At 33.2% G+C, this 13,392-nt stretch overlaps 1 protein-coding gene across 9 annotated transcripts in view; it reads left to right on the top strand.

Annotated features, from left to right (window-relative positions):
• LOC101742820 (RNA-binding protein Musashi homolog Rbp6) overlaps positions 1-13,392 on the top strand; it is a 557,845-nt gene that overhangs the window by 340,031 nt on the left and 204,422 nt on the right. The window contains exons 1-2 of one of the 9 annotated variants that reach the window (XM_062670680.1): positions 9,643-10,499; positions 11,350-11,457. The exons of 5 other annotated variants lie outside the window; for them this stretch is intronic. In XM_062670680.1, the coding sequence (XP_062526664.1) occupies positions 11,455-11,457 (3 nt within the window). In that variant the 5' untranslated portion in view covers positions 9,643-10,499; positions 11,350-11,454. Of the gene's footprint in view, positions 1-9,642; positions 10,500-11,349; positions 11,458-13,392 lie in introns of those variants that run through there. 3 more of the 9 variants (XM_012697539.4, XM_062670681.1, XM_012697540.3) reach the window with 3 other exon arrangements.

Genomic DNA, 13,392 nt, shown 5'->3' on the forward strand with positions numbered 1-13,392 from the left:
TCTATATATTAATACGTGAAGAAAAAACCTTTGTATCCCTTTTTACGAAAATTGCGCGGACGAAGGAAAATGAAATTTCCCACACTTATAGAGAATATAGAGAAGGAGTGCAGAATGTTAATATTTTTTTAAATTATGCCTAAAAGTACATTAAATCAATAAAAAAACATTACACACACTACAATGTATTTGACGCACACACGCATGCATACTATTTATTTATTGCCAAACTTTTGTTCTTGACGTCTGTGGTCAAATTGAGAATAGATTAAATATTGTTTGTCTTTATTAATATTTTTCTATAGTGTAGTCTTGGCGAATTTTGTGATTATAGAAGTATCGAAAATAGAATCATAATAGTGTACAAACTTATAATTTCAATTAATTATAGTCGAATTTCGACTACCGGACGACCACAGGTATACAATAAATGCGATTAGACTGTAACTGACAAATAATTGACAAAATGTTAAAACAGTATCTAACACTCCCGAAAATTCCTAACTAAATATTAAGTAACAAGAAATTTTCGAGTAAATTATTTCTTCGATCATTCACTTGATCATATACGCGCTTTATAAGTTATCTTATGCGTATAACCGAAACTCTAAATATAGATTACAACCACTTCCGATTGTGTGATGAGTATGAAATTCAACAGATTTGGCATAAATTACGGCAATCATATAATAATTCTTTCAATTAAATATACTTATGTATATATTAAATTATGTATATAAGTATATTTACATAAATATTATATAAATTAATTTTATATATTATATATTTTATATAATACATATAATAATTTTATATAATAATTTATATAATAACCTTATTATATAAATTAATAATAATAATATTAATATTAATTTATATAATAAGGTGGGTGGCGCATTTACGTTGTAGATGTCCATGGGCTCCAGTAACCACTTAACATCAGGTGGGCTGTGAGCTCGTCCACCCATCTAAGCAATAAAAATAAAAAATTGTTTCAACCTAGAGTGTGCAATTTCAAGTAATTCTCAAATTAGTTAAATGAATTTCGGAATGATGACAAGTCACCACGATATTAAATTATGAGATCGTATTCACGAACCTATCTCTCAAGACGAAAACCATGATTGTTTCGCGACAGGAATAGGTTACTATAGTACTTACCCACGTAAGCTTATAATACACCCTACTTCAAGTATAAATACTTACATCGTTATAGTATATAGATTGGAAATCATTCATTTGGTAATTGTAAGTGCTTCCGAAAACTGATGGTACCACGAGTCGTAGGGAACGATATCATTTCATATTAACCATTTCTACCTCGAGGTTTTCAAGTTTGAAGGTAAGCTGCTATTAAAAAGTAATTGACACTTCAACCTCGATGTGAGCATTCATATTCTACATTCATACGCTCCGATAATGACTTAACACCAGTATCGTGAGTTCTCTTACCACATCATATGAAACAGACTTTGAATTAAATAAATAAAGTCTTATTTTACTACAAAATTTTAACGTAATTTGCCTTCATATTATATTTACATAATAAGTGTGCTTTGTTGCGGTTTCCCTTTGTTGTTGTTTCCATCAGTAGAACGTTGTTTCAAGTGTATGGTATATTCGAGAATGTTAGTTATTCCAGAACAATAATTACAAGAATTCAGTTCCGCACGAGTGGTCACTGCGGACGCGCGTGCCTCGCTCTGTTCGACCCGTAATCGTGTTTTTTATTTTATTCGCGCGGCAAGTACATAATAACGTTATCGCTGTGAATTAACATAACTAGGGTAACTCCTGGTAACAGGAGACCCTTTAAATAATGTATCCAGCATCAACGTCTCAAAATCCACCAATGTCACAACCACCCACAAAGTTACAATCAACACCCAACGCATCAAGCTATGCCAATGTAACATCATCAACATGTTTCCCCAAGAAAGACCAAGCTATCATATTGGACTCCATTGATGGAATAACACTCAGGGAGTACCTTATTGCCTTATCCTCTATAACACCTACGGCATCTATACGGTTTATATCTCGCATCTCGAATGCACGTATATGTATTTATATGGACTCCAAAAAAACAGCAGATAAATTGATAGAAGAAAAGAAAAATATAACCATAAAAAATAATATTGTACAAATTAAACCCCTGATCACAAGAAATAAAAGAATTGTTTTGTCAAACGTGTGTCCCGTCATACCAAATTATGTCATAGAAGAAAAATTTCAAGAATTTAATATAAAAATGATGTCACCGTTAACATTTATGAAAATAGGTGTGACTGATCCAGGATTTTCTCATATATTAAGTTTCAGAAGACAACTGTATATTAGCCCAGATGATGAAAAACGCCTCCCAGAATCATTTCAAATAACATTTGAAGGGACCAATTACTGGATTTATACATCTACTGATGCTCTAAAATGTTTTAACTGCAATACACTCGGCCATCTAGCCAAAAATTGCCCTCAAACTATAATAAATATTCAAGACTACCCAGCAACGGACACACAAAAAGCTAAAGAAATAAATGAAACATTTAATACAAACGATGATCTTATACTCGCTCGACCCCATACTGACTCTGTTTGCCCCGCATCGACGACGCACGATTTCCTACAACCATCCCAGATAAACTTAAAAGGAAAAAAACGAATACATTCACCAACAATAACCGAATCATCAAAAACTGAAATCTCAAAACAGCATACACAAGAAGATGACTCTGATAGAATGGAGCTTGAGACGGATGAAACGAGCAGCATTATATCGCTAGAAGATATAGAAACCCAAACAAAAACGAAGAAAAAATTAAAGAAGACAGACCCTAGAACTGACGAAGAAATTTGGAAAAATATTGAAGACCATATGACGGAATTAAATAACGAAAATTCATTCCCTATTAATTTAGATCAATATATTAGTTTATTAGATAGCTCTCGAGGGAAACAAAATATTAAAGAATTGGTGTATTCATATACAGATGATATTAAAGAACTCATTAAAATGTGCAACAAATTACACTGTAAAATGAACAAAAGTTTAAAAAATAGATGCTCACGTTTATCAAGGAAATTACATGAAATGTTGAATCCTGTCCCTATCATAACTTCGAACAAAGATCAATAAATACATAATATTATTAATCTATCTGTACTACAAATTTAAATATTTTTGTACTATTTATATAATTGGAATGGATATTTTACAGTGGAACGTAAATGGCTACTTCAGAAGATTCGAAAATATAAAACTATTGTTAAATCGTTTACGTCCAACTTGCATTTGTCTACAGGAAACAAATTTCACTTCTGATAAATGTGCCTCCCTATCGGAATACGAACATTTCTACAAAAATCGAATGCAAAGTAGTAGGGCTAGCGGTGGAGTAACTATTTTTATTAAGCCTCATACAATTCCAGAAGAAATAACTTTAAACACAAATTTAGAAGCAGTAGCGATAAAAGTTAAATTTCCGTTACCTATTACATTATGCAATATTTATCTTCCCAATAGTAATCCGATCAACAAACAAGATTTAAATGACCTCGTCCGTCAACTTCCATCTCCTTTTATAATTCTAGGAGATTTTAACAGTCACCATTTTTATTGGGGCTCAGACAAATGCGATACCAGAGGTAGAATAGTTGCAGAATGGCTCGATCAACATGATAACGTATTTTTATTAAACAACGGACAGCCTACCCATTTTGATAGCAATACAGGTCGCACAAGTATTATAGATTTAACTTTGGCTTCACAAAATATAACATCATATTTTGAATGGAATGCCTTAGAGGATTTGTATGACAGTGACCATTTCCCAATTTTAATTAAATCTCAATTTTTTTATGATACCGAATCAAGTAATATGAGAGTACCCAAGAAATGGATATTTGATAAAGCAAACTGGTCCATGTTTAGTAAAGAGGTTGAGTTACATATTAACGAATTGACACCTTTACGTCATACACCTGACTATTCTGTCAATGGCATTATTAAAAAGTTCACTGAAACCATTCTTAAGGCAGCTGACAAATCAATACCGAAGACATCTGGTACCCTAAAAAAAAATAATTTGCCGTGGTGGAATGAAGATTGCAAAATAGCAATTAAAGAAACAAAAAAAGCTCTTAAACTTTTTAAACGACACGCTACAAGTGACCCTAATTCAGTGTATAAAATTGAATATAAGAAAAAGAGAGCATACTACAGAAGACTTATTAAAGAAAATAGAAAGAAGTATTGGGAAAATTGGGTATCGTCTATTAACAGTCAGACTCCCATTGGGGATGTATGGAAAAAGATCCAAAAACTGAAGCACCGCAACACTAGATTCAACAATATTGTGCTCGAAAATATCGATGGAACATTTACATCCAACCCCATTAAAACCTCAAACCTATTAGCTAAAACCTTCGCAGCTAATTCTAGCTCGAATAATTACGATGACCAATTCATTGAATATAAGACCAGACAGGAAATTGATTCAAACTTTAATGCAGATAATAATTCCAACCCAATTAACAGAGAAATATCAATGCAAGAATTGTTACTGGTACTTTCTCAAATTGGCAATTCTAGTCCAGGGCCAGACAATATATCAAATATTATAATTCAACACTTGCCAAGCAGAGGACTTGACTATTTACTTCAGTTATATAATTATATATATAAGAAACAGGTATTTCCTGACAGCTGGAGAGAAGCCTTAGTAGTTCCAATATTAAAACCAGGAAAAATATCAATTTTACAAACTAGTTATAGACCCATATCCCTAACATGTAATCTATGCAAAATACTTGAAAAAATTATAAGTAAAAGAATCAGATGGTATGTAGAATCGAATAAGTATCTTTCACCGTTCCAGTATGGATTTCGTCAATTTCGATCAACAGTGGACCATTTAATGAATATTGAAAGCGAGGTACTTGATAGCCTTGCAAATGATAATTATATTGTTATAGTAGCATTAGATATTGAGAAAGCCTATGAAATGGTTTGGAAACACAGAGTTTTAAAAGTATTACAAGACATTGACATTAACGGAAATGCCTTAGCGTTCGTCAGAAACTTCCTTTCAGAAAGAACAATAAAAGTAAGAATTAATGATACAATCTCTAACCCTATTCCTACAGAAAATGGTCTACCTCAAGGATCTGTACTCAGTGTGATTCTATTTTTACTGGCTATTAACGATGTTCTTTCACATATTGAAAAACCAGTTAAAGGTTTTTTGTTTGCCGATGACCTAACCATGACTTGTAGTGGTAGAACATTAAATCCTACATTAAAACTTATTCAAAATACTTTAAATAATCTTCAGGAATGGTCTAAAAAATCTGGCTTTAAATTTTCGAAAATTAAAACTGAATTTATGATAGTGTCCAAAAAGAAAGACAGAAATAGAAATATACTATTAACTTTAGATGAACATACTATTAAAGAAGTAAATAACTTAAAAATATTAGGATTAATTTTTGATAAAAAAATGTCTTGGAATTCACATATAAATAAACTTAAGTCTGAGTGCTATAAAAGGTTAAACATAATAAAGGTTTTATCATCAACAACATGGGGATCCGACAGTAAATGTTTGATTAATACGTATCGCGCTTTAATAAGACAAAAAATTGATTATGGCTCTGTGATTTATGATTCTGCAAAAAAATGTTCACTTGATGCCTTGGAAAGCATACAAAACACCGCTCTTCGACTGAGTATTGGTGCGTTCAAAACAAGCCCGATTAAGAGCATCTTAGCTGAAGCTGGAGAAATGCCACTAGGATTTAGAAGGAAGGAACTTGTAATTTCATATGCTATAAACATACTGTCTCAACCTGAAAATCCAACATACTATTACTACAACAAAACAACAGCCGTAGACACAGAATACGAACTTCAACCTAATTTACTGCAGCCTTTACGAATCAGAGCAACCAAATATTTAAACGAACTGAATCTTAAAATCCCAAAAATCTTTACTAAGAAACTACTCTCATCTGGTCCATGGGAAAACTTTGAATTCCCCATTAACCTTGAACTAGCTAAAAACAAAAAAGACGACACTCCTCAAGACATGTATAAAAACTCATTCTATGAAATTAATAGTAGATATACTGGTTGTAAGATTTTCTATACTGACGGGTCAGTTATGAACGGAAAATCAGGATGTTCAGTAGTGTCTGGTGATAATTGTTATCGATATAAACTAGGAGATTTTAATTCCATTTTTAGTTGTGAAGGGATAGCTATTCTCAAAGCTTTGGAGTTGATACATAGTGAATCTAATACAAATAAGTTTGTAATATATACTGATTCAAAATCATGCTTGACAGCGTTACAAAATACAAATAATACGAACACTCTCATTAAAGAAATTCAGCAAAAAATGATAAATATGCTTAAAAATAACTACAAATTCGAAATTATATGGGTTCCGAGTCATCAAGGGATAGTTGGCAATGAAAAAGCAGATAGTGAAGCGAGAAATGCAATTAATGAAAATGAAAGGCATATAAATAAATCAACTCCAGTGGAATTACAAAAATATTTCAAACGTAAAATTAAAGTAAATTGGGATCATTATTGGAAAACAGATAACACAACAACATTATTTAATATTAGAAAATCGATTTTTGACAAATCTCCTAGTTCATACACCAGTAGAAAAGACCAAGTCGTTATCACCAGATTGCGTATTGGGCACACAAATATGACACATATCCATTTAATCACTAAAACAGATAGAAACAAATGCAAGTGTGGACACGACCTTACTGTTTTGCATCTATTAGTAGAGTGTACAGCATTTGACAATGAAAAAAGACTATGTAAAGTTCCTAATAACTTGAAAGACTGTCTAAATCAGGATGGATGTCTGCAAACCATAAATTTTTTGAAAATGTTAAATGTTTATAAACTAGTGTAATCTACTGTATTATGTAATGTAAATAGCCAATAGTGGTCGCTAATGACCTGAGATGTTAAAAAGCGACCTAAAATAAATAAATAAAAAAAAAAAAAAAAATTACAAGAATTATGAAAAAATAATAAAATTTGTCTAGATGTAAAAGTAGTAAAAGTAGCTTTTGAACTGTATTTAAAAATAAACTTGTATTCGGATATAGAACTAAAAATACATACATATATTTACGTAAGTATATATAATTATATTATTCACGAAATATTGGCTATGGAATGAGCTCCCCTCCACGGTGTTTCCCGAGCGCTATGACATGTCCTTCTTCAAACGAGGCTTATGGAGAGTATTAAGCGGTAGGCAGCGGCTTGGCTCTGCCCCTGGCATTGCTGAAGTCCATGGGCGACGGTAACCACTCACCATCAGGTTGGCCGTATGCTCGTCAGCCTACAAGAGCAATAAAAAAATAATAAACCTACTAATGTTTGGGCTTGAAATTTTTGTTGTATAATAAAATTATGCCGTCGTTAAATTCAACCGTTAGGAGCCCACAATTGCACGAAACATAAACAAAGTGTAAGATTTAAGTCACAAAAGTGTAATCGCGCCCGCATACCGACCGCAGGTAGACGCGTCTATTATTTTTCATATCTATGCTTCCGTGCCGAGCCGGTGATTACTTTTAATTTCAACCGCTTCGTTGTTGAAAAGCATGTTGTACAACCTAAAAACTGTTTGCGAACATTTTTTTAATGAACGCCATCGGGTCACGGCTTTGATATGTTTCTGTTGACACGATACTTAATACTCACCATTCGTGTTCATGGGTGCTTTTGAAATAATTTTGCTGTTGTATTTAAAGTGATGCGTGATCTTTGTGTTTCATTCTTTATTTGTTCGTACGGTGACTATTTTGGAGCTTAATCGTTATTTTGCGTAGATAAGCTTAAGCTTGAAAACTTTTTGCACCTATACCAATATAATGTGTTGTTTTAAAATAATTTAATGAACTTTTTAGACAACATACTTAATATCGTTTTCGTAATTACTGTATCATATACTGGGGACATATTGCGAATCTATACAGCTAGATATCACCATCCTGCCTCTTTCTGCCACAAAGCATTCTGCGTTTTGGTTTGAAGATTTAACTAGTTGTTAAATATAAATTAAAACAAAAAAATAAATTTCATAGTTGGCTTCCAGTAACTGATGAAAACCAGGTAGACCCTGGACTCGTCTCTATTAAGAGCAATAAAACGATTTTAACACATTTAATACATACTTTTACTGGTGGTAGGACCTCTTGTGAGTCTGCACGGGTACCACCACCCCGCTTATTTCTGCCGTGAAGCAGCAATGCGTTTCGATTTGAAGAGTGGGGCAGCCGTTGTAACTATAATGAGACCTTAGATCTTATATCTCAAGGTGGGTGGCGCATTTACGTTGTAGATGTCTGTGGGCTCCAGCAACCACTTAACACCAGGTGGGCTGTGAGCTCATCCACCCATGTAAGCAATAAAAAAAAAACCATACGTATGATAGTCGAAGTTATTAAAAATACAACACAATACAACAGGGAAACGTTCTATGTTTTTTGTGAATCTGATGGCTGCATTAAATTCGTGTGGACGTCTTAAAATTTTAATTGCATACAAGTTCAGTTCTAAAATTCGTTTAAGTTTATTTTTTAAACTTTATCCAATGAATCGATGAACCCGTTGATCTATTTTTGAATACGAACAACTAATATTTAAAATCAGATTTAAAAGTGAAGAATTAGCTTTGCTAGTGAAGAATGACTCTGTTTGTTACTCTAAATTGTTAGCTGTTGAGAATAGCCATTTCATTATAGAAATGATAAAATTCACACTAACGTTTGCAACTTGAGTCGCAATGACAATGATGTTTTATTAGTGGATTTTTGTAAAACATCAGATTGATCAACTAAAAATTAAAAAAAATCTAATGAAATGAAACATGTTATGTGCTACATTATTTTACAACCTAATATTTATTTGTTACATAGTCGATTTGAAAAGGATAGCAATTAATATCTTACTTCACGAAATTCTAATGTAAGTCATATGCAAGAGCGAGACAACGGTATATCGCTTGCTTTTAACGATTACTTTATGAATTTTCTGTAATAATTATATTAAAAAAAAAAACAATTTAATTTTCGTTTCCATCATACATGTTAATAAGTCTTAATCCTGATCTGAACCGTCAATCAGTTTTGCGTTTCCGTTTAAGGTGTGGTACAGCTTTTTCTTCAATTTAGTTGTGAAATGGCCTCTTGTCTCAATGTGATTGTTGATTTTGCATTTTTTTTTCAATAAACTTCACATAATATTAAATGAACTGATTTTTATCTGCTCATTCATATCGTTCGAAAGAATAAAAAAGGCAAAACATTATCCAACATATTGTATGTATATTTTACTAACATTCATTTGTTTATAGATTAATAATTTCTAAAAGTATTTTTGTTTAAGTAGAAAAAAAAACATAAAAAGAATGTCAAATTGAAAACTACACAAAAATAAAATCCTATATCCCGTAGCAGCTGTCTAAACAGTTTCAAAGCGACTCACTTTGCATAAAAATGCCGAGACGTCAACCGTTTACAAATAACTCCTTTCTCTTTTTGTGGTATTTTTTTGTGTTTCTCCGTCTAAACTTATGACACAAATATGAAACATCAAAATTGAAATGCTGCCAAATATGGTCGTGTGGGAAGTATGTATTTTGAAACTCAAATGGACAAAAGTCGTAGTGCTCGCTACGTCGTAGATGGGCTACATGCTACGGCCTACGCGAGGCTTGGATTCTTCGAGTTGATGAAACTAATAGATTTAATATTGACATGAATATGGCGGGAAACTTTGCTTTGTGAGGGACTGCAGGTTGATTAATTTTAAAATCGTGTAGTTCGAGGAGAAATTAACTAGGCACGGTAAAGAAACTTAAGATGAATTTTACTTTATGTGTGGTGAAATGTTGACCCATAAATGAATTATTGGTCAGGTGTTCGTTTTTTACGATCAATCGATGCTAATTAGGAGGTGAGCGTTCGACACCAAGTTCCATCGCAAGAATATTTCAGACCCGCCGCGGTGATAAATCAAACTCGAAACCGTAATGAAAGCGAACGGATCGCGTCGCGAAGAGAAGGGAGGAAAAAATATCACGGAAAAAATCAGGTGCGTCCCCCGGTCGGGTGCCGAGAGAAAAACAGTCGGTCGGGCTGTGCGGGCGGGTGGTGGGCGGGGGTGGGTGGTGGCGGTCGATGCGGGGGGCGGGCGCTGGGCGGCCGACGCGTGCGCGTGGCCTGCCCCCGGCGTCGCGCGGCCACACTTCCAGCGGCTCCGTCGCTCGTCACCCGCGTCGCCGACCGCCGCTGCACTCCCTCTCGCGCCGACCGCCGGCCCGCGCCGTGCGACTATCACTCGCGTCCCGCTCTCACTTTATGTGTACAAAGTGAACAAGTCAGTGCTTCCTAACGCGATCGCGACAGTGCTCCCGCTGCCGATTTACTAGCCGGATCCGACGTGCACGCTGCTCAGGGTTAGTACACGATCAGTTTGCAATATCCGTGCACTTGTCAACTGGTCACATACCGTCGGTGCTATCAGTGATTCATGACGCGATATTAAAAGTTTATTTTAGGAACACAAAGTTTTAAAGTTAAAGAGTGCGCGCCGCGTCGGATGCACATTGCCCCAGCCGCAAGTGGTTCTTATAGGCTGGGCGGCGCCGTCATGTCGCTCCCTCCTCTCGACCCTCACTAAAAACAACAAACAGATCAATCGACCTGTTATATTCATACGGACACTTTAAATGTGAATCTCAAATCTGTTATTTTGTTTGGCACGAGTTGATCTCGGCAGACTCAACAACAAGCGCAATATTTTGTTTGTACTTAAATAGTGCGATAAGATAAGACCGGCCGAACTAATAGCTAGGATAAAATTATTAAATCGCATAAAACAACGATATTAACTGAGAAAAATTTAAGTTCGTTAGAGTTTGTTTTTCTTATTTGGGAGAAAATTTTGGAAAACATTTGTTTTTGTGACCATTGGTTATCTTGTAGAGCTTTTTTTCCTTAATGTTGAATTTATTGTAAAAAATCCATGAATTCAATCCATGTTTGTATCATTCTTTATATTATTTCTAAAGTTCGAAAAACTACCAGTTTACTCAGATGAAAATTTCATTGAATACATTAATGTCGCGCTTACTTCCTCGGTGCGTACTCTACGTCTGTAAATGTTAAAGTTTCGTTAGTAGGATTTTTTCGTGCAAATAAGCTCTAGACACCCGGTAGATACGATATACTAATAAAAACGTTACAAACGTAGTCGGATAGATTTAATTTTGAACCTTTGTGATTAAAATAATTTCGTTTTTTCAGTAAAAATACCGTAAAGTGAGTAGCAGCGAATAGCGTATACAATAGTAAACGCGCGAAATAAAAATTGTCACGATACAGTCTCCACAAAGCCACAGAAACACCAAAATGGTAAGTTGATCGGTAAATTTGTATCTAATTTGTAGATGACAATTTGTTGATTTTTATTTGCGATTTTAATAAATTTAATATACTGTTTTTTCTTGTTGTTTTTTTTTTGCTATACATTCTCGCCTATAAAATACAGCCGGAACGTTGGCCAGAAATGAAACAGAGTTATATATGAATGATAGTCCTGTTTTGGTCATTTTGTCTCACGGAATGATGAAGATATAGAAGAGCACCGCTTAGGAAAGAAGTCTTATTCTGCACATTTCTACAGCACCCAAACATTTTTACAAGCTTTGTTTATTGTAGACTTTATTATTTTAATGATTGAGTGAATAAACTCAATCTAATCGAATAAAGAACAAAATTCATCACTTTATTGCTGGTTAAACGATTTTTAATACTCGTTATCCACAAATGAGTAAGCAAGTAAAATTGAGTAAAAGTTAATTGACGTCTCGAATGACATAATAATATTCTAGGGATCAGAAGGGACTGCTCTAGTAATGATAATCATATAAATTTATTACACTTATTTACTTCACATTTATCATATGAAATAAGCGACCATCGTCATTTAAAAAGGAAAACCTCAAAATATACTTCATCCTCCTTAATCGCAGCTTCTAATTAAATGTTTGGTAATGTATTACTGATTTAATCGCCGAGAATATCACTCCAGTCGTGAAGCCGTGGTGGATTGTTTTATTAAATTTTTGGCGTGTCGGTAGACAAATAACTGGATGATTAGTTTCGTAATTAAATTCCGAGCTCTCGGAATCAAATAATATTATGTATATATTTTACGAGCGATTCGATCGAGTGCCTTTATCTAATGCTAAAATACTGTTTATTTGTGGATTGGCAAATAAACACTTTAGTATTATTAATATAGAGAGTTAAGATTTACTGCAAGTTCCTGTTTTTTTTTTATAATATGTTGTTATCGAAACTATGTTTCTTTCATAAAAAACGGTTTTTATTACGAACAAAATTTACACCTACTATGTATCGCTGCAACTGTATGAAAGTTGATTAAATTATCTCACATATACAAGTCATAGACAAAGAAGAGCGTTTCTCAAACAAAATTTTCTTTATTTTTATTTCCGGCGTAGCTTAAATATTTTCCGAAATAGGGAGCTCATAAAATCCCCTTTACTAATTATTGCTTTGCGTGTTGCCTATAAAATAACTACAGCATTGTGATACAAACTTGTATTGTTTGCTTCAGTTTTTTTATACTTTATTTAAACCGTAACAAATAATATTCATGATAGTTTTGTAATGATATAATATAATATATCAAATTGTATTTTTTTTTTGTTGTACGTTATTATTAAGAAATTAATGTTAAATTAATATTTTAGTTCTAATAATGACAATAAAATAATAAGTTTTGGAGGTTTTTATTTATTTTAATATAAATTGTTAGATTTCATTTTACACTTCGGAGGTCCTTTTATTTCAATTATACAATCTATATTTTCTGACACTCATATTAAAATTAAAAAAATCACGAATTGAAACAGACAATAAGCACACCTTTTTCTGTATTAAATTTATAAAAATATCAAAGGTGACACTTTGGAGTGTTAGACAAAGTCCAACAAGCGGCACTTGAAAAATTTACAAAAAGAAAACAATACGGTGACTAAAATTAAAATTTTATTCAACAACGGTTCAGTTTCAGTCTTTTCTTTTTTCAAACAGAGCTTACATGATTCCCTTAAATATTAAATGCAATAATGATGTCATTTTAAAGTAATACGACATAACATTAGCTTTAACAATTTAAAGCTCCATGTAAAAAAGAGCTTTTCACTGGTACGCGTTTTAGGACACGATTTTTTTTTTAAATATTCATGTTAAAATAATTTGATGTATGCTTTTTACTAATAAATAAGTAGCCCCTATTGATGTTAGAATTTTAATATT

This window comes from Bombyx mori, chromosome 10 (genome assembly GCF_030269925.1).
Source record: "Bombyx mori chromosome 10, ASM3026992v2".
Classification (NCBI taxonomy): domain Eukaryota; kingdom Metazoa; phylum Arthropoda; class Insecta; order Lepidoptera; family Bombycidae; genus Bombyx; species Bombyx mori.